Source organism: Onthophagus taurus, chromosome 1, assembly GCF_036711975.1.
Source record: "Onthophagus taurus isolate NC chromosome 1, IU_Otau_3.0, whole genome shotgun sequence".
Taxonomy (NCBI): Eukaryota; Metazoa; Arthropoda; class Insecta; order Coleoptera; family Scarabaeidae; genus Onthophagus; species Onthophagus taurus.
The window spans coordinates 25,182,330-25,208,710 of NC_091966.1; the positions used below are offsets into that span (position 1 = coordinate 25,182,330).

Below are 26,381 nucleotides of genomic sequence, written 5' to 3' on the forward strand. Positions count from 1 at the left end.
CTTGTATTGCTGAAGGACTTTGTCTTTTTACTATAGGACGAATTTTATATACTTCCAATATATCATCATTACAACATTCATACAATTCCAAATCATTATCCACATTTGAGGGTGGATTCAATTTAAAAAAGCTTGAACCATAAATTATTTCATTAACCCATTGTTTGTTTTTTGGAACTAATTTTTTTTCAATTACGTCACGTAAATATTTTTTTCTCAAGATATACTTGATTGATATTTGATCTTGAAATTGTTATGTTCACTTAGACATATCCAAGTTTGTTGAAAGGAATATTTGATTTAATTTAACCAACTCCATATAAAATTATAAAATAATTATATCGCTGCTCAATTTTGCAATCTCTACCAATTCAAATTAAGGTTCTTCTTGTTAACATTTCTTACCCTCCGTCTATAAAGGAATGAAGGTATTATAGCTTGATAATAAAACCACTTAGATGTGCTACGTTAATATTTCAATTGGTACACAGGTTTTAATAGTACAAAGGCAACAGTAACTTGTCTACAAAATAAATTTTAAACAAATTACCTGGTTTCCTTTAAACTTACACCAAATAAATAATTATTTTTTTATAAACACATTCCGATTAACATTGAATCCCTCCTCGCATAGCCATTACTCAATTATATATAATTATGCTGAGAAAACGTCGCGATCGTTAGAGGCCAGAAACGACACATTTTATATCTATTAACCAAGCACGCCTGTTATAAAACATGTCGGATAAACTAGACATTATAATATTCGGGGTTACCGGTTATACAGGACTTAGAACAATACCCTATCTTACAAATGTAATAAATCAGTACAATTTGTCTCTGTCATGGGGTGTCGCTGGAAGATCAGAGGTGAAAATTAAAAAAATGTTGAAAGAGTTTGGTCAGAGCAAAGGTAAACAATGAACAATTTAAATATTACATAAATAAAACAATTTAATGTGTATTTTAGGTGTTAATTATGATAATGTTCCAATCATAATTGCGGATATAAACGATGAGAATTCATTAAAGAACATGACTTCTCAAGCAAGAATTGTTCTAAATGCAACTGGACCTTACTACCTTTATGGAGAACAGGTAGTTAAGGCTTGTTTAGCAAGCGGTACTCACCACGTAGATCTTAGTGGAGAGTCGTTATACACTGAAAAAATGCAGTTATTGTATCATGAAGAGGCGAAATCTAAAGGAATTTATATTATAAGTGCCTGTGGATTAGATAGTATTCCGGTAGATATGGGAATTGTGTTTCTAAAAAATAATTTTCAAGGTAAGAACCATTTCCTGTACTCGAAAACGTTTTGTTATGTGTAGTTTAATCATTCCATCCAAATGAATAAATTAAAGGAAAGGTCATGGTATTAATGAACGTAAATACACATTTGAAACGCAGTTTAAAATTGTGGAAGATAATGATTTTGTTTTTCTTGCAAATCAAATACACAATATAATTGGACTGAATTCTAATTTGATTTATATAGCAATTGATTTCAATCAACTTTAAAGATTGATAACAATTTTTTACATTTCGCTATTTTTTATTTTAGATTCTTTATTGAACTAAAACTAGAACTAACACTAGCACTATCACTAGAACTAGAAACTTTTTGGTTGGGTTGTATAAATGTCCATGAAAAATAATTAAATACAAATTAACACTAATTACCGACCAATTATTATCAACTAAGTTGTTTTTGTCAAATCCGGGCGGAGAAACCTTCGTCGAGTTAACTAGAATTTTTCATATGCGGCTAAGTTTCCAGCCGTCTTCTCTATTTATATTGTTCCTATGTCGATGGATCTCTATCGCCTCTCTTGTCATCCTTTGGAAATAATTTCCAGCTCTGGTTAGCACTTTGCTCTTATCGAAATCTATGGCCTGCCATTTTTTGTGGCAATATTCTGTTATTGCCGACTTTTATTTAGTCAGTCATTCCTCTCTTGCTCCTTGATGTGTCACTTGATGTTACGTCCAGTTTGGCCAACGCAATGCTTTCCACAACTGCATGATAGCCGATAGCCTCCCGCTCCCTTTAATGGGGTTAGTTTCGTACCATGATAGCGTTCTTCTTCAGACACCAGAAGAAATCATATGCGAAATTCGACAAAATATAGCTAGTGCACTTATATAAATAATAATAATAATAAATCTTTATTGGCGACGTCATACAACAGTATTTGCGCAAGTCAAAAAAAGCGTATAATACATAAAAAATAAAATAATAAAAAATACATGTAACATTACCGCTAGTCAACTAACAACATTAAGAACATCTTAAAACTACATCCACAATAAACGACGGCACAAATCCGGACGAGTAAGGCATGCAAGGTAAGCCTATTTATTTATTTATTTATTTATTCATATTCGGGACACATACAGGAAAAAATCCCAAAAAAGTGTCCACTACAATAATATAAAAGAAAGGAAAACAGACTACATAAGAATTCTTTCTTATGTAGTCTGTTTTAAACTGAAAAACTGTAAAAAAAAAACTGAAAAATTCATCAAAAGCATGAAACAATAAAAAAAATGGAATTAAATCAGCAAGCACGAAGCAGAAAAGAAAATAAACACAGAGACTATATTGGTCCACATAATCATCGATATTACGCGGATAGAAAAACAGAATAATAAGGACCATAATAAAGGACAAATTTTTGTTGCTTTTCTTTTCTGTCCCACCACCCGCAAGAAATCAATATAAATATGGTAAACGAATGTGTTTCGATTGATTAAATTAATTTTACAAAGAAAAAAAAAACTAATGACAAATACTTAAAGTTAAAACGGATTTTTTAAACATCATTGAATTACAAAAGAAATCAACATTGAAACAATAAACATTGCAAGTGTGCATCAGTCTCAACAGAGGTGAACCGGCATGCGCACTAGATCCAGAAGCAAGTAGTCTGAACAAAAATAGTGATCGAGTAGCATAAGAAGGAACATTAAAGTGAATCTGCTCTAAAAGAACCGGAGTGTCGAGAACTCCATTAACTAGTTTGAACAGGAACAATAGGTCCGTACTGTGTCGACGGCCACAGAGGGATCTTAGACCAAACACCCTGCATCTTTGGGAATAAGGGCAGTACGGAAGATAAAATGTGTGAGCAAGATAACGGATAAATCTTCTCTGTAGGCCCTCAATAAGGTCGATATAAATATTATAGGCAGGACTCCATACTACTGAAGCGAAATTTAAACCGCTAGCAACGTATGCCATATATAAAGAAGTAATGCAGCGGACGTTAGTAAATGGACGAGAAATCCTAATGATAAATCCTAGGCGCTTAGTAGCTTCAGAAACGATAGAAGTAATATGATCGTGATAGAGTAGTCTAGAATCCAGAACAACGTCAAGTTCTGTAACTGAAGAGGATTGAGTAAGATAATGCGGACCTATATTTGAAGTTAACATTATATCTCTTTCTACTGAACGTGATCTGACCACACTTATCAGGATTTAGAAATAAGTAATTTTGTGAGCAATAAGAATCAAATCTGTCAATGTCATCTTGCAACCGAATACAGTCAGAAGCAGACCTGATGCTAGCAAAAATTTTACAGTCATCAGCGAAAAGAGAAAAATTCGAATAATGAAAGCACTCAGAAACATCATTTATATAGGCTAGAAATAAAATAGGTCCAAGATGGCTACCTTGAGGTACACCAGATGTAACAGGAGTAAAACTAGATATGAAATTATTTACTTTCACTGCTTGAAATCTCTTAGATATATAGGACGAAATCCATAGAGACAGCCCGTTAGATAGGTTAATCTTGTCCAGCTTATCCATAAGAATGTTATGGTGAAGCTTGTCAAAAGCTTTTGTCAGATCGGTGTAGATAGCTTCCACCTGAGAGTTATCATTCATAGAATCCTGAATGTATTGAACAAACGGAACCAGATTTGTCTCAACTGATCGCCCACGCAAAAAACCGTATTGTTGAGGGATAATAGCAGGTCGAAGATAGCTATATAAGTTGTCATAAATTAATTTTTCAAAGACCTTCGAAACAATGGATAATAGGGAAATTGGACGATAGTTGTACACAAAATGTCTGTTACCCGATTTAAAGACTGGAGTTATGAAGGCTTTTTTCCATTCAGAGGGAAAGACTGAATTTTCAATGGAGCGGCTGAAGATAATGAATAGAGGAGTTGCCAACTCCCCTGCACATTTAGCAATAAAGTGTCCCGGCAAGCCATCGGTGCCAGAGCCCAATTTATGGTCGACTTGTGTCAGAAGGTGAGAGACATCACGTTCAGAGAACCACGGCTGTGATTGGTAAATAACATTTCGCTTGTGAGAGGTATTCAGGCAACCGTCGATATAAACAGAGCTAAAAAACTGAAAGAAAAGTTCAGTTATACGCTTCCCGTCATCCGCCACCTCACCGTTCAGCTCCATTCGAGACGGAATACCGCCGCCACCGCGTCGTTTACTTTTAACAAAAGACCACAAACTAGATGGGCAATCAATCAAGTTACTCTGAACGCGATTCAGATAAGTGCGATAATCAGCAGCAATTAAAGCTTTTTCACGCTTGCGCTGGAAGCTAAAGGAAAGGTAGTCGTTTCGATTACCCCATCTCTTTCACTTTTTATGGTATTTCAATTTTTCTTTAACAGATTTAATAGTAGAAGGCGTATACCAGTGAGGAAAACGATTATTACGGGAGAAGCTCTGGGGAACGAATTCATTCATATACCCATACAAGGCAGAATAAAAAGTATCAACACAGAGATCAACATCTAACCCACTAAATAAACTGCGCCAATCAACACTTGCCAGCCCACCCCTGAGACCGTCAAAATCCGCACGATCAAACCTCCAGGTGACCGATGGGCTCTCACGCAAGACATGACGTTTATCAAACTTAAACAAAAATTCAAAAGCAGGGTGATGCCCATCCAAGTCTACTAGCGGATCGTTACAGGAGCGCACCGAATCGACTCCTCCCGAGTTGCACAAAATTAAATCTAGGTATCTGGAGTTATTGTTAGCAATATTATTAAATTGAGACAAATTACAATAAGAAATAGTAAGAAGTAACTCAGTCGCACGAGGGTTAGCGACGACAACAGGCACAAGGTTCCCCGCGAATGACGCGGCCCAAGAAATGTTGGGAACATTGAAATCACCCACCAATAGTATAGGTGTGGCTGGAGACCGGTAGCGCACGTACTGAAGTTGATGGAGCAAAAGGTTAAATGACACAGAATCACTTGGAGGCAAATATACGCAGCATAACAACACTCGCGAGCCTCAAAAGCATACACTCAACCAAAGGTCCTCGGCATTCGAATGAAAATTAGGTACAGGGATCGCGAAAATGCCCGCGCGAACCGCAACAAGAACACCACCGGATTCAAAACCAGCAGAAGTAGTCGAATTTCTGTCACGACGATAAATGACGTAGTTACTGCAAAGGATCTCACCGCTGTAGATGGAATCGTTCAGATTAGTCTCTGTTAAACACACCAAATCGTAGGTCAGGTTCAGCGAGTTCGCATAAGATATAGCAGTCTTGGTGCGCAAACCACGCACATTCTGATAGTAAATAGACAGAGTCATAGTCTAAATAAAAGGCTTAATAAAAAATTTTAGTTTTGGCTGACCTAAAGCTTCGACAAGTCTTCGGCCGATTTAATAATCATGACCCTCGATCTATCGTCGCGACGAACATGTATTACGCAATTTTTCAACCAGCAAAACTTCTACTCCTTCAAGCGGCATGCCTCTTTACTCCTTTTAAATAATTCAGTGCTAGCAGGGGTCAGATGTTCGTTAATAAACAGCTCGTCGCTTATATTGGGAATACAGAGGCCAGGGGAGGCAGCATTGTTATTCTTCCGATACATCTTAGAGGCCGAAAGAAACTGATTGCGCAAATTCCTAGATACAAACCTTACAACAATATTTCTCCTTCCACCGCCAATCCCATGTGCACCGTCTTCTCCAGAGGGAGAATACTAGGTCATCAAAAGTGCTCACACAGTACTCATCCACACTGTAGAATGCTCTCTCTAACAAGTAATTTTTGATTTAAAAGTATTAATATCAAGTAGTTTAATTGGATTAGGCAACAAATTAAAACATTTAATTCCATAATAATTAGTGGTGTCTGGTTCCATAATGATGGACCTCATCATGTCTTTTGAATTTCTGAATATTTTTTTTAATGTATAAGAGGCAGTTAAATATATAAATACAAGGTAGAGTTAAGATTTTTAACTCTACAAATTTAGTTCTACAACACTCAGAGAATTTTAAATTCGAAATCACTCGGATACATCGTCTCTGAGCTCTAAACACCCGAGCAGCATGTGCAGAATGACCCCAAGCGAGAATGGCATATGATAAGTGAGCATAAAAATATCCATAGTATGCTGTCATTACTGTATCTACTGGAACGATATCAATTAAATTTCTGATACAGTAAATAATTTTGTTTAATTTACTAGTAGTTCGTATTGCATGCTCTTCCCATGTAAGTTTACGATCTAAATGAACTCCTAGATATTTGACTGTAGGGTTGTCAACATTATCATTTAGTGCACGTAATGAGAAGATTAACCGCTGAGTCTTAGATTCATTTACGCTTAGCTGAAAACCAGTCAAAAATGCAACCCCGAAATCCAACCACCTCACTAAAAAGATCTGGCAAATTATTACTTATATTCACAGTGGTTGTATCATCAGCAAATAATATAATGTTACTTGACGCAGGAACGTTATCAGCCAAGTCATTAATAAATAATAAATAAAGTATTGGGTCCAGCACAGACCCTTGAGGTACTCCATACTTAATAGATAATTTTGAAGATAGTCTATTTTTATAAATTACTTGTTGCAATCGATTTGATAAATAAGCTTTAACTACCTTAACAGAACCAGCATCAAAGCCAAAATTTTGTAATTTAATTAACAATTTGTTATGAGATAGGCAGTCGAATGCTTTCGTAAGATCGTAAAAGGATACCTGTGCATAATGTTTGTTCTCAAAAGATTCATTAACATATGAAACTAATTTGCAAATTGCTGACGTAGTTGATTTATTTTTCCTGAAACCAAACTGTGACTCGTTTAGGAGGTTATTGGATTCAAGATACGCAATTAACTGGTTATATAAAACTATTTCGAAAATTTTACTCAAAACAGGTGTAATTGAGATTGGTCTGTAATTTGAGACCTTATTAATTGAACCCCTTTTGAAAACAGGCACCACTTTACTTATTTTTAAGCAATAAGGAAAATATGAACATCAATACACATTGATTAATTAGCTTAGCTAAGGGAATAATAATTAAGTTGGGTATTTTTAGAATTAGTAATGTATCTGCTATTTGCTACTTTTTTATTTTTAAGTATAATTTTACGATAGTGCCTTCTACAATTCTTCACACAGTCCCAAGGAATAAACTCCGGAAAGGATTTGTTAAGATCAGAAACCAAATTAAGCAGATCTCTAGCTAGTTTAACTTCGTTATTAAACCAGGATACATGATTAGTGTCGATGTCTTTACTATCGACGATTATAGTTTTTAATTGAACGCAAGAATTTAGAGCATCAGATAATAATTCAACAAATACTTTGTATTTAGTATTTACGTCAATATTCGATTGACTAATAAAGGAAAAATCAATTTTCTCAACAAAATTATAAAATTTTAGAAGGCCGTAGCGAGTAATTGGTCGATAACTAATTTTAGATTTAGATTTAGGATAGCAATTAGCAATGTTACACTTAAAAGAGATCGACGAGTGATCCGACAAACATTCCAAAGATTGATATCAAGGTTAGTAAATACATTATCAAGGCAAGCGTTTAATCTAGTAGCTTCTTTAGTAGCTATGCTCAGTCCAAATGATGAGAATAGATCCCGCAATAACCAAGACTCTTTAGAGTTTGATTCAAAATGAACATTAAAGTCCTCAGTTACCACAACATCTTTATCAAATGATAACCTCTCTCTATACTTAAATCAGTGAAGCCACCAAAATCACATCTAACAATCAACGAAAGAAGGACACTACGGACGATTAGATAAAAAAACAAACATCATCATCCTACCTGAAGACAAAAGGAATGCCAGTGTTATCATTGACAGGAAAGAATACGACGACAAGATGACGAACCTTTTGAATCCAGCTACCTATAAAAAAATCAAGAACCGAGAAAATAATAAGAAAAATGAAAGAAATAGTGAAATCTACAGAAATTCCAGCAGAACAACTGAGAAGTGTGTTTGTACAAGACCCTGTATCCCTAAGAATTTATGAATTACCTAAAATCCAGAAGTCCATATCCCGCTACGCTCTATCATCAGTGTCATAAATTCTCCAACATGTCAGCTGGCGAACACTTTGCCAAGAGTCTGTCTCCTTTTAAAGGAAAAACAAAATCATATGTCAGAGAGCGGGTTGACTGTCTGAAGAAAATCATACTGTCATGTTCTTCACCACTCTCTCAAGAAGGATTTTAGCACTCATGTCAATAGCAAATCCTTCCGCCTGGAATAGGGTACAGTACGTACCCACACTTGCTTAATCCGAGGTGTCTGGCAGTACATTCCTGCCCCGACCCCTTCCGACGTTTTTGATCCATCTGTGAACATGCAAATATCTGCCTGAATCAGAGAATTTTCGTTTTAGATCCAGGACTGCCGTTCAGGCAGTACAATCTGGTATCAAGCATTAATCACTGGTAGTGATCCCGCCAAATATGACGGCATTGATAGTACAATATCAGTGCTTATAATGTCTTCCGCAGCCCATTAGTAGGACATGTCGGAACAGTTTTGAGCATATTGCTTAAATCTGTAAATGGCACTATATCTATATGCAAATACAAAGGAGATAAGTCAATCAGGACATACATTGCTAGAGTTGGTGTTATGCTTATCGCACCAGAGATTGCCAAATCAGCTACTCGTTGAATTCGTGATAGTTTACTGATAACTGAAGCCTGTCGGACTTTCCTGTACTAGGCTACTGCTTCGTATGTCTCCAATTTCCAAACTCTCCAATTTTTTTTATGAAGACTACGACAAGTCACAAGGATAGTCTAGCTTTGTGTAAAACTCCTCGCAAATGTCCACTCCATGACATGGTTTTGTATAGGATTACTCTAGGATTACGTATGAAGTTAGATCCTCAAGATACCCTGGTGAGTTTCGATGTGAAATCTCTACTTACCAGAAAAATACTAGTTAAATCTAACGACCATCTAACGCTTGGAATTTGAATCATGAATACTTTTTCAAGCGTATGGTTGTATTAGAAAGATGGAACCTTTACATTTAAGAATGAAACACAACATTATTCCAATGACTGCCACGGCTGGCCCTAAGTACGCCATAGGATCAACCCAATTTTCAAGTAGGTACTTTTTCGATTGTTAGGGCTTGAATTTCATGAATACCAACTTAGATCTTGTGTTTCAAGCCTCTGGATGGTTAGCGCTACATTTATCCTTAACGGCTCCTCACAAAAAGCATTCTAACGGGCTCAAATCACAGCTGCGAGACGAATTGACATCAGAATTTCAGCTGATTATTTGATTTTCGTAAACGGTGTCAAAAAGTTTAATTGTTACGTTGGCTGTGTGGCAAGTAGCTCCATCCTGTTGCAACCAAACATTTTCCATGTCATCCGCTTCGGTTTTTGGAAACAAAAATATGTTGAACATGGCGCGGTAACATTCGCCATTGACCTTAACGGCGGCTTTTGCTTACTTTCGAAGAAAAATGATGCCACCGTGCTAAAATCCGCACCAAACAGTCACTCGTTTTGACAATTTAATTCATTGTCATGACCTCCGATCAAACATGATTTTTTGATAAAATTGCTCATCTTCAGCCAAGCGATCTCCAGCCCATTGGGTGAACTGAAAAGACATTGGATGGTTATGAGGCTTCAGTTCTTGTATTTATTGAAGCCTGCATACTAAGGAACATTTTTGGAACATTTTCCTCAGAGAAGTGCGAGAAATATTCAGTTCCTGAGAACGATGACGAGTTGATGTTGATGGATTTTCGTGCACACTCTAGGCAACAGCAGCAATGTTTTCGGCTGAGCACACTGGACGAGAACGTGAATGGGTTGTTTTGTCCAATAACGATCCAGTTTCACGAACTCGCTGCACGAATTGATCCACAAACCTGAAAGTTGAAGACTCATTTATTCCAAATTTTCCACGTAATTTTCTTACAGTTTGCTTCAACCCAAACCGTAAGAAAATTCACGACTTTGGAAATAAGTTTTCAACACTTTCCATTTTTGTTCAAGCCTAAAGCATCTCATCTTGAATATGTTAAACATAAAACTAATTTTTTGTCAATTCGGGAATGTCATTTTATTTTTCAAAATCAAATCACCGTGTAGGAGAAGCGTTAAGGAAATATCTGTGGAAACCAAAGTTATAGCTTTGTTACGTGGATGCCACCTTTGTGATGTCTCCAGGAATTCCTAGAGCGTCTAAATTCACAACATCTCATGATCAAATTTACCATAGTAACTGCAAAACAGTTACTTTTCTTGGATATTTTGGTCTCCAGAAAGGCAGATGGGGACATGGAACTGGGACTCTATCTGAAGAAAACACACACAAACAGGCATCTACAGGCTTCGTTCTATCACACGGCAGTGATCCAAGCCATGTTCCAGCAAGCGGAAAGGATGTGCGACGAAAAGAATTTAAGAAAAGAATTTAAGAAAAGAACAAGGATTTACTGAAAGAAGTGCTCTAGAATTCTAGGAGAATGACTACACTCTGTGGGAAGACACGGTAAGTACTGCACCAGTCGATTCTATCGGCCTCACTTATATTTCAGGTGTGATAGAGCGGATTACAAAGTGCCTGAAAAAGAATGATATCTAGGTACGATGCGTCTGTAAAATTCGGAATGTTCTTCCGATAGCTATCAAGCAGTTGTGGGAAGTATTACGTTAGCCAAACTGGACGTAACATCGAGTGCAGCATCAAGGTGCATGTTCGTCTGCGCATGTTGCTGAGCATTCCCACAAAAAAAGCGCACAGCACATAGAGTAACAACTAAAGTAGAAATTATTTCCAAAAGATGACATGAGAGGTGATAGAGATCCATGGATATAGAAATGATATGAATAAAGAGAACGGCTGAGAACTTAACTGCACATGGAAAATCATCGATTTCTATGGCATCCGCAACGTTACACACTTTTTCAAAAAACTCACGGATTAACTCGAAAGTTTGTAGTTACAGTTTCAAGTGTTGTTCTAGGGTTAGTTCTATTAAGACCAGCCGTGAAAGCTTTCGTACTTGTAGTTTCTTTATAGTAATTTCTTTATTCCTTAGGTACATTAAATTCAGTAGAAACCTACACTTATTTAGAAACAGAAAGTAGCACCAAAGAACCTCTATTAAATGTAGGCACTTACAATTCTGTAATATACGCGTTGGCAAATTTCTTTCAAACCGAAAGTCAACGTAAAAAACTGTTTCATACAGAACTTCCAACTACAGAGCCGAAAATTTGCACGTAAGTTATAATATTCATAAAAATTTACAAGAAACTTAAAAAATAAAATTACCATTCCCAGAAAACTTATCCATAAAAGTGATTTAATTAATAAATGGTGTACACTACAACCAGACCCTGATGCCGCCGTCGCAAGAAGATCGCAACATTTCTTTTATGATTTATACAATGAACGACCCATCCAAGTTAATTGTTATTTAGGTCTAAATTCATTTTGGTATTTGCTAAAAGCCATGTTTCTTGGATTTTGGATTATTATATTCAGTCAATTTAATCGTACACGAAATTTATTATTCAAAGTAAGTTTAATTTTATATTTGTTTATAAATTTTTTTTCTATATTATGCATAGCACAATTGTATAACACCTAGTAAATACATACTAATTAGTTACTTATTTTTAACACTAAATTAAACTAGATAATGTTTTGCAGCTTTTTTCAGTGGTCCAGTCAGCTTTACCCATAATACAGATAAATATTGTCATATTTTTACCGTTTTAAGACCAAAACACAAAAACGCGCACACTGCGATACGCGGAACACACGTTTTGGGTATTATTGTTTTTGTTATAATTCCGCACTATTGCTCGCGTTTGAATCGACTAGGGCACTAGGTCACTAAATCGAACGGCTGCATCCTCTGAAGGCGACGTAGCACGCCGTTGTCGAGAAGCTGGATGGCCTCGCTGTTGGGATGATCGTGCATTCTCTTCTCATGTTTAGATGCGAATGATGCAATTTCTGATGACACCGACGCTACTTTCAAGTCGCGATGGCGGTCGGTGTTTCTTATATACCAGGGTGCATTCAGTATGCACCTTAGTACTTTGTTCTGGAATCTTTGACTCAGACTTGCATTTGTCTTGCAGGTACAACCCCACAGTTGGATTCCTTATGTCCATTTTGGTTTTAATACTTGCTTGTATATTAGCAACTTGTTACTTAGTGATAGCGTTGATTTTCTGCCAATAAGCCAATATAGGTGTCTAAATTTGATATAAAGTTCCTCACGTTTTTTTTTGACGTGAGCTTTCCATTTGAGTTTGGCATCCAACGTCATACCAAGATATTTTGCGGTGTCGGCGTAAGGGACTGCATTGCCATTTATGTGTACTGGGACATAGTTTACTTTCTTATAAGTAAAGTTTATGTATGTCGATTTATTTGTATTTAGTTTTATTAGCCAACGTTTGGTCCAGTTTTCTATTGAATTTAATGCCAATTGTAACTTATTTGCTGCAACTACTTCATTTTCTGCAACAGCCAAGATCGCTGTGTCGTCTGCGAATGTAGCTGTCAAAGTTTCTGGTACCTGAGGAAGGTCGAATGTGTAGAGTAAGTACAATGTTGGGCTAAGCACACTTCCTTGAGGAACTCCGGCTCGTATTTCATGTATTGATGAATAAGCGTTTTCGTATTTTACTCTAAAATATCGATCAGAAAGATACGATTTTAATAGTTGACTATACGTTGATGGTAGTATTTGGTCTAGTTTGTAATTTAAACCATCTAACCAGACTTTGTCGAAAGCTTGTGCAACATCAAAAAATAGGAGCAGACTTTATTCACATTACACATAATTTTCAATTATGTGTAATAGTTTTGTAATCGCCCGTTTTTTTTCATAGTCCACTGATTTCTTTATATTTAATTTTTGTATTTCATAATACAGTTCTTTCATTCTTACACATGGTATATTACTCTGCTGATCACTTTGAAATACGTTAGGGACACTATTTAACATAGTTGTTGGACTGTCTGATGTAAAAGTTTTTTTCAGATGTTCAGCAAACAAATTAACTTTTTCTTGATTGCTCTTAGCCCAATTTCATTATTATTTCGAATTGGAGGTGTATGTGTTTTTGTAAAGGTCCAAAAGCTTTCTTGTTGCCTTCCACAGAGAATAATTAGTACTGGCATCGTCAGTAAGGTCTTTTAACTACTTTTGAATATTATTTTCTTTGTGGCTATCTGTTAATGCTCTTAATTCGGCTGTTATTTTATTTAATTTAATTTTATTACTAGGAATTCTATTGGTTTGCCATTTCTTTCTTGCTTTCCGTTTTTCTACAATTTTGTCTCTAATGAATTTAGGATAAATATTAGATTTAGGTTTTGGTGTTAAAATTGGTGTTGACGCCCAAGCTGCGTTTTGTATGTCTTTTAAGAACTTTTCTACTTCATTGTCAATGTCTTCGTTTGTTTTCATAAGAGCATTAAGATGAATTTTATTATCTAATGTTTGTTGAATTAGCTTCCAATTAGTGAGCTTATTAGTTAGTGATAAAAAGGGTTGTTTGTTACATACTTTGTTATTTAGAGTAATAATTACTGGTGAGTGATCTGAGTCCAGCCCTCTAGCTAGCTCTTCTTCTATGTTTACGAAGTTAAGCGATATATTTTTCGTAATAAAAAAATCAAGCAGGTCCGGAATTTTACTTTTATCTGTTGGCCAGTAAGTTAGCTTCTCAGTGGAGAGCACCTCACAATTTAGGGCCTCTATTGCAAGGTTCAGTTCTCTTCCTTTTGTATTTGTCAAGCGAGAACCCCAAGACATATGTTTTGCATTAAAGTTTCCTCCAAGTATAAATTTGGTGTCGAGATGTAGTAGAATTTCCTGATAATCTTCTCTTTTAAGATTATGTCTCGGTGGTATGTACGTTGCTTCTACAGACATTAAGCCATTAGCAGTTTGAACTTTTACCACTGTAGTTTGGTGTTGTTCAGTACTAATTGTATTGTTCAAATAGTGGTCAACATTCCTTTTAATAATAATTGCACTTCCACCTCGAGCCGCATTACTCGGGTGAATTGTGTGGTAAGTATTGTAATGGTTGATGTTTATATATGATTCTCGTGTAAAATGAGTTTCGGAGATAAGACATATATCAATATTGTTTTCCTTAAGTATTATTGGTAGTGTGTTTTGATGCTGTCGAAGACCATTGAAATTCCACAGCATTATCTTTAGTTGCTGCTTTTTAGACATTTTGATTTCTTTTTTGAATCGCTCCTTGGTTTAAATTGCTTTCAATGAAATCTAGACGAGCATATAATGTTTTTATTATTTCTTCTTGTTGAAGTATTTTTTCTAGTATTAGATCTAATCTTCTAGCCTTCTTATCAAAGCCAGGCATACGAGACGCCTGGCTTTATTTTATTTGAATTTACTGTTTGCTTATTTCTGATGGCTTGTAGTTCCTTAATCACAATGCATCCTCGGTAGTTCGCTGGATGATTTTCTCCACAGTTGAAACATTTAGCCGGGATTTCTTTGGCTTTAGTGCATTCGTTGGTCCATTGTTCACCAGCACATTTAACACATCTCGGATTTTTGTGGCAGTAAGCTTTGGTGTGGCTCCAACCTTGACACCTTTTGCACTGGGGCATTTGTTTTGGCTTTCTGTACTCTTCGATTTTGACACGCATTCCTAATATATTTGTTATTTCATGGATTCTTTTTACATCCTGTGATGGTGCAGAATCCAAGATGTATAAAGGAAGAGGCTCTTTTGTTTTGTATTTTAACATTTGGGTTACATTACAAATGTTATACTTGCGCTCCAATAGATCATCTTTGATATCATTAACATCACTTTTATGCATCTTTTTAGCGACTACTTTCAGATTTCTGGTTTGCTTATTTTGGTAAGTTGACCAGGACCAATTCTTTTCAGTAAGCATCTTTGATGCTTCTCTGTACTTTTCTTCCGAATTAAGATTCAGTTTTACTGTGCCGTTATTTAACGCATGTGTTAAAAATCATTGTCATCATATTGTTTGACATTATAAATTAATATTGGTCTGGGTAGTAATACCTTTGTTTTGTTTTTTTATGCCAGATTGTACGGGTTGCTTTTCAGGTTTGCTTTCAATTTCCGAAGACAGCTTAGATGGCGAGGTTTCAGTTTTACGTTTTTTGTTTCTTTTAGCTTGTTTTATTATCCAGTCAGTCTCCAAAGCTAACTCATCTTCGTCTGTGGTATACACCACTTTGGTGGTTACTGTTTATAAATAATGTTTTTTTTTGCTAATTTGTAGTATCCAAGTTCATTTAGTAATGGTTTGTTTACTCACGAGGGGCCAAGTGAAGAAAGACAAGAAGGTACAGTGGTGAATGTAAAACTACGTGGAAAAGGATGGTGGGGAATGTCACAAAACACAGTTGCCCTGATTGATTCTGCACCAAATAAAGAAATAATTGCTAAAGTATCTGGAAGAAATCCAGGTTATGGACTATCTTGTGCTACTTTTGCTATTTCTGCAATAACGATTCTTACTGAATCAGACAAAATGCCCTCAACGTAATTAATATCTTTTATAGTCATATTTATGTTGTTAATATTTGTAAATGTTTTAGGGGAGGTGTTTATCCACCAGGTGTAGCGTTTGCCCAAACAACTATGATTGAGAAATTACATCTAAATGGAGTTAAATTTGAATTGATTTCTAAAAATTAATTGTACCAGATTTTCCTTAGGATTAAGATTTAAGATGGAGTGTTTATTATTAAGATTCTAAAGGTTAAATTCTCTAGATTGGTTGTAAATTAGGGTATATTAGTATTTTTTATATCATGTACTTCATAAATAATCTAAAAATAAATAAATATTAAAATTTAACTAATTAAATTTTTTGAACTAAATAGTTGATAAAAGGTGAAAAACACTGAGTTTAACATATTTTATTTGAATAAACAAAGAAATGAGACAAGAAAATTATAGAAAAGTAATGAAAGCAAAGATATATAAAAGATACAAAACTTTATTGTTAAACCTTAAATCTAATTAATTCATTGGACAAGATCCAATAGTAACATCGCCCGTTTTCATATTCTGCAATATTGTAGCTGGTTGATTATTAATCGCCACATTCCTCATGCAGCCATAAAATGGTTTTCTGGTAACTATACCCCGTGCTTTCGTTAATAAACGGTGACTACCCAAAAATAGCACACCTCCAGTATCAGTTGAAGACGCTCGATGATCACCTATGCCAGGTTCCGTGAACGTTTTATCAACTGATAATGTCACCACACTTTTTGATTTAACAGCTAAAAATTAATTATTAATATAAAAAAATAACTTCAATAAAGTAGCATAACATACCTTGAATTGAGTGCCATTTACCATCACATAAATAGTGCCTACTATCCGGTTCAAAAGAAGTGGTAATAGGACCACGTCCATTTTCAACTGTAAATCTTAAAACACCATTTACCATTTCAAGAACTAAGAAATCTTTTCTGCCATGTACAGCGACTAAAAGTCCTGTGACATTTCGTGGCTTAATATCCATTTTGATTTCCATTTCGAGCCCAACTTTGAATTTATTTTTCAACGAGATGTAACCGCCTTGGAAGAAAGTTCCTTCTTCTGTACCATCAGTACAGGATTCAATCGCATGCGAAACCGGTTTCTCCATGGGTTTACTATTCATTCCAAAGTTCTTTAAACAACCTTGGAAATTATCTTCGATATTCTAAAAATTTTAATTCAAAAACTCCAAATTTTTTAGTATTTCTTTGTTTACCGTAGTATCCGTAATAAAGCTTCTTTTTTCTGGTGAAAATCCGCCGAGCATAAATGGTGCACCTATATCGACTCTAATCGTAGGTTGACTAGTGTTTGAACTGAAAGAATCTCCATCAACTTTTAGAGAACCCACAGAATTATTTCTGGTGAAAACAACTTTATGCCATTGATCGTCATTATAAGTTAAATCAGTTTTCATAAATGCTGGACCAGTTCCTCCATCAAATTTATGAATAAGCTAATATCCAAAAAAGTAAAATTATTTGAAATTCGACGAAAAATAAGATTGAAAAAACTTACATGTCCATCTTGCATGTACAACGCAACATAATGAGAATTGTCAGGATTTGAGGCATAAAAAATTAATCCGTTTGTAGCTTGTGTTTTAAATTCAACCATAAATTCGTACTGTTTCTTGTATTTCCCTCTGGGTTGTTCATATTCTATTCTACTTTCAGGGGCGCTTCCTAAAGAAATCACAGCAAAATCAAATAAACGAAAACAAAACGCATTTAGTAAGAACAACACAATAAACGACTGCATCTCTCTGCTAATATTAGAAATATCTCTCTAACTCTTCCTGTGTCATAATCTCAACTAGTTCAAAACGATTAAAACTGATATTACACATAATATTTATCTTTTAAAATTTCCTGCCGATTAAAAAAAATTAATAAAAACGAATGGAGTAAAATAAATAATTACTACACTAACAATAAAACAGACGACGAAAGAACTTTAGAAAAAACTTCGTTAAATTTTAATTTAAAAAAATACCCCTACCAAAACGCCAAATTGAATCTAATCTCTGGGAATCTATTAGATGTGAAGAATTTGTAATCGGATTTGGTGAGAGGTTGACACAACTCGTGGTATTATTTGAGGAAACTAATGCAAAAACACTAACTATTGTAAACCACAATAGTAGATGCATTGTGGTAGTCTTAGAACACAATGAATGAACTGCATTATCTTAGAGAGGACCAAAATAAACTCAGATAATGGGAATAACAGTCAAAGGTCGACTAGGTCGTAGAGTGGAAGAAGAATAATTGTGGAAGGCATGGTGACAATAATAATAAAAGTATTACAGAAGATCTAGATGTGAATTTTAAACAATTAAAATTAAAACTGCTTGCTCTAATAATAATATTAGAATGATATATTTGTTTTTTAATTTAAACGATTTGAAATTGATTTTGTTTAACTAATGTTCAATTTAGACAAAAGTATTGCACGTCACGTCGCACAAAAAATTTCGGTGTTAAACAACATGTTATGAACCAATTCATTAATTTTAATTAATGAAGAAATTATCACTCCGAAATGACATTTAAGTAGTATTCATTTTCACCACGAAAGCGACAAAATACCGTTAAAGTCGCTTCTAGAAATAACCTTTCATGTTATTGTCCTATCAGTATATGACCAAGGGCGTCGCCAGAGAGGGGCAGAGGGGGGCCACAGCCCCCCCTAGAGGTAGGTTTGAAACAGAAATTAAAACACAATAAATATACATCTCGAGTACTGAACAACTATCGAATGGGATGCCATATTTTGATCTGGAAACCAAGGAAGTTCAAGAAGTATTCCTCGTATTCGTCAAACTTGATGCTTTGGATGCGAAATGTATTGCAAAAGCAATAGATGGGTTTTCGGCAGAAGAAGATCTTGATCCGGACAAATGTGTTGGTTTAGGATTTGACGGTTGTTCGACGATGACCGGGAAAGAAGGTGGTGTGCAAGCAATCCTAAGCAGAAAAAATAAAAAAGCTTTGTGCTTTCATCAAAGGAAGGTACCATCAAAGATATTATTACATTTTTTCAAGAATCAGTTTTGAGACGCAAATCGCAGCTCCATGCAGCAGCTTCTAGAGTTTCGCTTATTCTCAGCTTTATTTTGAGCCAAATACTCGGCTATGATGGAACCTGTGGTAAAAGTGCTTCAATCCGTAGCTTTGAATGTAGTTAAGGCATCCCAGCAACATAGCCGCCTTTTTGGAATTTATAGAAAACCATCGTAACGGTCCAGAAAACGTCACAAATGGAATTATTAGGGACGCTACTATCGTTGCAGAAAAACTTGGACTGGGAGAAGACATGAAGTCCTTGCCCCGTATTGTTGAGAGACAACAACATCAGAACAACCACCCAGCAGCAAGTCCCTCAGAATTCTGGCGGAGGTTTTTAATAATACCATACTTAGACTCGATTATTAATTCTTTTGAAGTTCGCTTTTCTGAAGAAAACACCGCGTCATTTTCCTTATCTAAATTACACCCAGCTCAAATGTTAGACATGCCCCTTGAAGACCTCGTAGAAGCTGCAGAAGTCTTTTCAAAATTTTACAATTTATCAAATATCAACAACAAAATCGAACTATGGAAAAAACTATGGTAAGATAAACCTGACTCAAAAGAATTAAGTGTTGTGGATGTCATAAAAGATGCCGACATTTTTTTCCCTGAAACGAGAAAAGCCTTTATAATTTTGGTCACTTTACCCTGCACGACATATACTGTTGAACGATCTTTTAGCAGCTTGAGGACAATAAAACCTGGCTTAGAAGCACTATGGCAGAATGTCGTCTCAATGGTCTTCCCATGATGAGTGTGTATAGGAAGCATATTTTTGAAAACATTGAGGGTTTTATTAATAATCTGGTTGACAAATTCACGAAGAAGCCACGAAAATTATGTTTTAAATAATTTGGAATCGGAATGGCAAAGAAATTAAAACAGGACTTCTGAAATCTTTAATGTCAACCATAAATGTTACATGCCGAAAGAAGATTGAAGCTTTTGAAATGATATGTTAAAGAAGAATGTTGAGAATACTGATCTGCGTATCGTTTTAATGCATTCTTTCTACAAGAACTAAAAATACGCGATAATGTGAGATTACTACCAATAATCCAACGTCGCATGCTTAAATTCTTCGGTCATGCAATACGGAAGGAGGGCATTGAAAAACTTATGATACAGGGTAATCACGTAAAGTATCTGGCACAGATGTCAAAAAGACGACGTCTGAATTTGGATGACGACTGAAGAGAGAAAAATTAGTAACTATCAGCTTTTTACAAGATACAACGAACAACTGACTCACTTTCGGATACATTTTTTCATAAATAAACCGGAGGGTTGCACCATAAATAATTCTTAGTCACTCTCGATCAAAAACCGTAAGGGTTTACGTAAGATAGTCAAGTCGACCGGTTTGGATAAATTCCTATGATAACATACAGGGTGTTTACTGCACTACTGATTTGACGTAAATTTTCTTTGATTTATGAGTAAGTACGCCAGAATTGACCTGGCCGACACGAATAAATTTTGGATGCCGAAGAAGAAATTTTAAATCTTGTCGAAGAAGATCCTTTTAGTAGTACTCGACAAATATCTCGCCAATTAAATTTTTCAAATCGGATTATCAGGTAAACACTGCGCGAGAATCAATTATTGTATAGTCTCCATGTACAAAAAGTACAAGCTTTACAACCTGAAGATCATCCGTTTCGTTTACAATTTTGACAATGGTTTCTACAAAAACACACTGAAATTCCAGAAAAGGAATTTCCAAGAAAAGTTTTCTTCACTTGTATTAGCGCCTGATGAAGCAACATTTTCATGTATCGGCCAACATCATCATCAACACATTTCGCCAACATTATTTACATAATGTGTTTGAAAATAGGTGGATTGGTTGAGGTGGTCATGTTTCATGGCCTCCTTGGTCATCTGACCTTAATTCATCTTAATCCCCTTGATTTCTATTTATGGGTACCCAATTCATAGATACGTCGAGCAACTCTTTGTATTCAACAACACGGAGATAACTTTGAACAATTAGTGTAAAGTAGTTTCCATGAAAAAGAAATAAAAAAACCGTTTCAGCTTAAAAATATACTTTTGTTAAAACATTTTTACGTTAATAATCTTCTTTTGAGATGTTTAAGCACCCCTTGAAAATAAAATCACAAGACCGTAAACATCCTGTATATTATTATTTCAGTATATGATAACATTGATAACACATGGTTTATTGGTGCATTCATTGAAAGTTAAGTTGAAACGATGATCTTTTTGTTGCACAATTTTTATTTCATCGGTTTTATTAAATTACAGGGTGGGGCAGTCCAACCGCACTATTTAAAACTATTAAAAAAGTTTGCAACAAATGTAAATAAAAAAGATCAAATTTTATGTAAAGCAAAAAAAAGCATTTTTGAATATTACTTCAAGAAGATGGCGGCCATTATTTTGCACACAACTCTTTGGAAGAAATTATCACTGATACATCGTAGTATCGCTGGCATTATTGCAGGAATTTTATCTTCAAACCATACTTTTAAATGTTATATTATTGCCGGGCGGACCTCATATACCTTAGATTTCAGATGTTCCCTTAAAAAATAGTCAAAGTGACAGCCAATGAATATTCCTTTTTTTACTAATGAGGCGGTTCAGAAAAAAGTCTCTAAGAATTTAACTAACCCTAGTTGTGTGACTAGTTACTCCATCTTGTTGGAAATGATTAGATGAGCATTCGAACATATTCCGTTGATGTTACGGTAACTGTCATCATTCGCAAAGAAATATGGACCAACTATGCTATTGGAAGACATCGCACACCAAACTGTAACTTTGGCCGAATGGAGAGGTTGTTTGTGAAGTTGAGGGTTTTCAACGGCCCATTAGCGAAAGTTATGTTTATTAACATATTCGCTGATATCACTAATCGATAAATTATCGATGAGGTGTGGATTGGGTTATTATTTGGGTTATTTTGTGGGACGGTTTTTGACATTCATTTTCACATAAGTGGAGCGGACAGAGAATTTAAGGTTTCTCTCCAAGGTATACTTACGTAGTTGCAAGTTGGCAAAACTATGATAAAAGAAGATTAGATTGTTAATGTAGAAAATGGGACAAATTAAACAGGAATGGAACAAGAAACTAGGATTTTGAAGAATTTTTAGGTTACGTCAATTTCAAACCATCTCTCAACGCAATTAATATGATGCTGAAGCATTTCAACTGACGATAGAATGTACGACGCAACGTTTTCATTCGCCTTTCACAGGAGTTCCATTTTTCTGGTAGTGACTGGTCTGACAGTTTGGATAGACATTTTCAGATTGAATAGAAGCAGTATGTTTGTTACTACAGTTGAAACGGAGAACAGTTTTCATGATCTGAAAGTAGCTGTTTTTACGAAAAATCCTGCTTGAAGTAGCATTTGACACGAGTCATCCCACAATTATTTTAATTTTACTAATAATTCTTTGGCAAATTTGCAGAAGAGAAAAAAAGAAAAGAGGAGAAAGGAATTATTTATTGTGCAACGCTACGGTTTACTTATGATAAAATGTACCAGAAAGTGAGTCAGTTGTTCGTTGGGTCTTGTGAAAGGCAATCGAACATAATTTTTGACGAGAGCTAAAAGTCGTTTTCTTTAATTAACATTACCCAAGGTAACATGATTGTCTATAGACAACAAATCATTTTCATGAATTGAACTTGTTGTAAGTCCAAACAGGGGGAGCAAGTACAATAGTGAGATTGTGGAAATTAATACAGTTACTGTAACTATTGTGCTTTGCTTATGGATTTCCAGTTGCAGTGATTGCTATCATGTATTCTCAAAATGGGTAAACAACATAAGAGCAAAACATTGAAACTGATGACAGCGCGGCCATTATTAAATTTAACAAATAATTATGAACATTCAGGAACGGGAAGCTGAAATAAGACGAACAGTAGTGCAATAAATCATGTTTTAAAATTTAAAACTTGATGGAAAAATTTAGATTTGTCCATACCGATCTAATCACATCAGCACAGAAAATAGAAAGGCAAACAAAGGACATAACCGTTTGAAGGTAATAGAATGAAAATAAACTGACATGCAAATGTATTATTTTAATAGACACCATTGATCAGATATTGAGGTGTAATTTGGTTCTAAAGTTCTAACTATAATATCAAAATCTGAGACATGTATTAAATGAAAAATGGAACACAGGTGATAAAAGAGTTAAGTAAAAGGTAAGGGGATAATGCTCGATACCAGATTGTACTGCCTGAACGGCAGTCCTGGATCGAAAACGAAAATTCCCTGGTTCAAGCAGATATTTGCATGTTTACAGATGGATCAAAAACGCGGGAAAGGGTCGAGCAGGAGTACTGCCAGACACTTTGGATTAAGTAAGCTTACAGCCTGGGTACGTACTGTACCCTATTCCAGGCTGAAGGATTTTTCTAAAATCCATCTTGAAAGAGGGGCGAAGAACATGACAGTACGATTTTTCTCAGAGAGTCAAGCCGCTCTCCAGGCGCTGCAGGCCGTGAATACGGCGTCGGCTCTGGCTAATGACTGTAAAAGAACTTTAAACACACTGACTTGTGATAACAGAGTTTCTCTGGGGCTGCTGGCAATAAAGCGGCAGATGAGCTAGCACGAGAAGGCAGCTCTAAAGCATTTGTGGGGCCAGAGCCTGCAGTTGGTTTATCATTTGCGATAGCCAAACATAAGATTGGACTGTGGGCTGAAGAGAGACTTCGCCTATTGTGGATCAGTTCTCCTGGAATGAGACACGCTAAGTTGTTTATTAACATCGCTTCTGTCAAGTCCGGGAACATTTTGGGACTTGCTAGTAACATCATTAAAATTCTAATGGGTGTCTTTACTGGGCACTGTTATCTATCGGGATACAATAGATCTTTAGGGTTGCGGCGTAAGGTTGGTTGGTCCACCTACCCGATATGTAATCTATGTAGTGTAATTTAATGTAATGTATCAACTGGAAGGAAAATATTTTCAAACACAGTTTTTGAATACTATATTTTCTGCTTATCTCTGCTTATCACTGTTCTTCCGATAGTTAGTAATTCACATTTAACAAAGTAATATTACAAAGCATATTACCCTTAAACATTAAAAAGAATCCGATGTGATACATTATTTTTGCACGATCGGACTATTTTGTTTATTTACGAGTAGTGTTTCTATGACGGTAAGTTGATTTTACTGTTTGCTACGGCTAACACGACGGTAAGTAATTTAGAACGGTAAGTAAGTATAATAAATAAAATAAAACCAGGGCAACAGAATTAATTCAAATTTTTTACCTATTTTATAAATCATTACAAATGTCAATATATTTTAGTAAATTAATTATTATTTATGTATATTCATTTCGATCGTGCAAAAAATGTTATAACCATCACGAACGGTAAGTAATTTACCGGTTTCCGACACTATTGGAGACTTCGCTCCGCTACGCGTCGCTCAATCTCCAAACATTGTCGTCAACCGGTAAATTGTACTTACCGTTCTGGATACTTAATATACTATACTTACCAAATTTGAATGGTCCGTAAACCTCATTAATTTCCGTCATAACCGGATGCAAAGGTAATGCACAAGTCGGCTCATATATTCCAGGCTGTGGAACAGTGCGTGGAGGATAAGGTATACGTGATGTAACAGGTGTTGCCTCCGTAGACTCGAAGTCATCATCTGGAGGAACTACGTCGTGATCGGGTGCGTCAGTTATTGGTTCCACTTCGCCACTATCTCGTCCTGCATCTTGTCCGCCATCGCCTCGTCCACTTTTCGCAAGATCTAAACATATACAATTGCATTAGGAATGTATGTTTAAGAAAATATAGAAAAATGTACCTTCATTGTATGGATCTAAAGTTTGGATCTCAGGTAACGCCGTTGATACCTTTGGTAACTCATGAAGAGGTGGTAAAGGTGGAACTATGGATTATATTGCAATTAATCATGTTATGAAAGAAAATATGTATAGGGTGTATGGAACAAATTTTCATTGTGAAGAAATGGTTTAAACAATCACAATATTGCTATATTTTTATAAAAAAACATAATGATGGTCCTAACTAGTGATAGAACGGATAGTGATTTTGCGAAAAATCGGAGACCGGATATTCGGCATCTCCAACGGCCGGATATCCGGTTATCCGGCATATCTATCCGGCCATTATTGTTATAATTTCTGGTGCATTTCTGAAGTGATATGCCACATTATTGCGATATTAGAATAAAAATGAAATTAATAAGAAAGCTGATAAGATATGTCAACTTATTTGGATCCTAGATACAAAATGAACTTTTTTGATGCTGATTTTACTAACGAAGCAACTCTAAAAAGAGGATAATTTAATTAATAATTGATGAAAATTGCAACACAGAAAATTTTATCAAAACTTCAAATATTGTTTTCTCAAAAATTAAAAATTATTTTTCAAAACGAGTTGGTTCATTGGAAAGAGGACACTTTTATTAACATTTTGGAAAATTTTCATACTCATATTCCAAGAAATTGATTTTATACGAATTTTTAAAACTTAATCGGCGAAAGTTGCAAAATTCAACAAAATTTTCGATTATTTCAAAAATTTATTTCTCAAAAACTAAAACCGATTTTTCAAAACGGCTTGTTGCATTAAAAAGAGGATACTTTAATTAATAATTGATGATATTTCCACAAGGATCCTTCAAAAAATTAATTTTGTAGCGAATTTTGAAAATTATCGATAAAAATTGCAACATCGAAAATTTTATCAAAACTTCAAATATTGTTTTCTTAAAAACTAAACGCTATTTTCCAAAACGGGTTGGTTCATTGGAAAGAAGACATTCTTATTAACACTTTGGAAAATTTAGAAATCGATTTTACACAAATTTTTAAAACTTAATCGGCGAAAATTGCATTATTCGATAAAATTGTCGATTATTTCAAAAATTTATTTCTCAACAACTAAAAGTGATTTTTCAAAACGGCTTTTTGTATTAAAAAGAGGATACTATAATTAATAATTGATAATATTTCCACAAGGATCCTTCAACAAATAAATTTTATAACGAATTTTGAAAGTTATCGATGAAAATTGCAACATCGACAATTTTATCAAAACTTCAAATATTGTTTTCTCAAAAACTAAATGTTATTTTTCAAAACGGGTTGGTTCATTGGAAAGAAGACACTCTTATTAACACTTTGGGAAATTTTTATACTCATATTCCAAGAAATCGATTTTGTACGAATTTTTAAACTTAATCGGCGAAAATTGTAAAATTCGAAAAAATTGTCGATTATTTCAAAAATTTATTTCTCAAAAACTAAAACCGATTTTTCAAAATGGCTTGTTGCATTAAAAAAAGGATACTTTAATTAATAATTGGTGATATTTCCACACGGATCCTCCAAGAAATGAGTTTTATAGCGAATTTTGAAAATTATCGATGAAAATTGCAACATCGAA

At 35.0% G+C, this 26,381-nt stretch overlaps 2 protein-coding genes across 2 annotated transcripts in view; one reads left to right on the forward strand and one right to left on the reverse strand.

Moving 5' to 3' along the window:
- The first annotated feature begins 688 nt into the window (after positions 1-688).
- LOC111419735 (lipid droplet localized protein-like) lies at positions 689-16,173 on the forward strand. Its single transcript, XM_071198872.1, has 6 exons — positions 689-913; positions 971-1,288; positions 11,367-11,550; positions 11,612-11,849; positions 15,593-15,855; positions 15,912-16,173. The coding sequence occupies exons 1-6, from the start codon at positions 739-741 to the stop codon at positions 16,009-16,011; spliced, it is 1,278 nt and encodes a 425-aa protein (XP_071054973.1). The 5' UTR covers positions 689-738; the 3' UTR covers positions 16,012-16,173.
- Positions 16,174-16,220: 47 nt separating this feature from the next.
- LOC111418627 (laminin subunit alpha) overlaps positions 16,221-26,381 on the reverse strand; it is an 84,777-nt gene continuing 74,616 nt past the window's right edge. The window contains exons 35-40 of the mRNA XM_071198857.1: positions 24,772-24,855; positions 24,451-24,714; positions 17,386-17,552; positions 17,084-17,323; positions 16,660-17,032; positions 16,221-16,604 (exon numbers count right to left, since the gene is read on the reverse strand). Coding sequence (XP_071054958.1) covers positions 16,339-16,604; positions 16,660-17,032; positions 17,084-17,323; positions 17,386-17,552; positions 24,451-24,714; positions 24,772-24,855 — 1,394 coding nt within the window. The 3' untranslated portion in view covers positions 16,221-16,338. The remainder of the gene's footprint in view (positions 16,605-16,659; positions 17,033-17,083; positions 17,324-17,385; positions 17,553-24,450; positions 24,715-24,771; positions 24,856-26,381) is intronic.

Excerpts from the sequence above, each read along its gene's own strand:
- LOC111419735 (XM_071198872.1), top strand. The coding sequence starts at position 739 with ATGTCGGATAAACTAGACATTATAATATTCGGGGTTACCGGTTATACA. Across the intron at positions 11,551-11,611 it reads ACAGAGCCGAAAATTTGCAC|AAAACTTATCCATAAAAGTG; the intron begins GTAAGTTATAAT and ends TACCATTCCCAG. Across the intron at positions 11,850-15,592 it reads CACGAAATTTATTATTCAAA|TATCCAAGTTCATTTAGTAA; the intron begins GTAAGTTTAATT and ends GCTAATTTGTAG.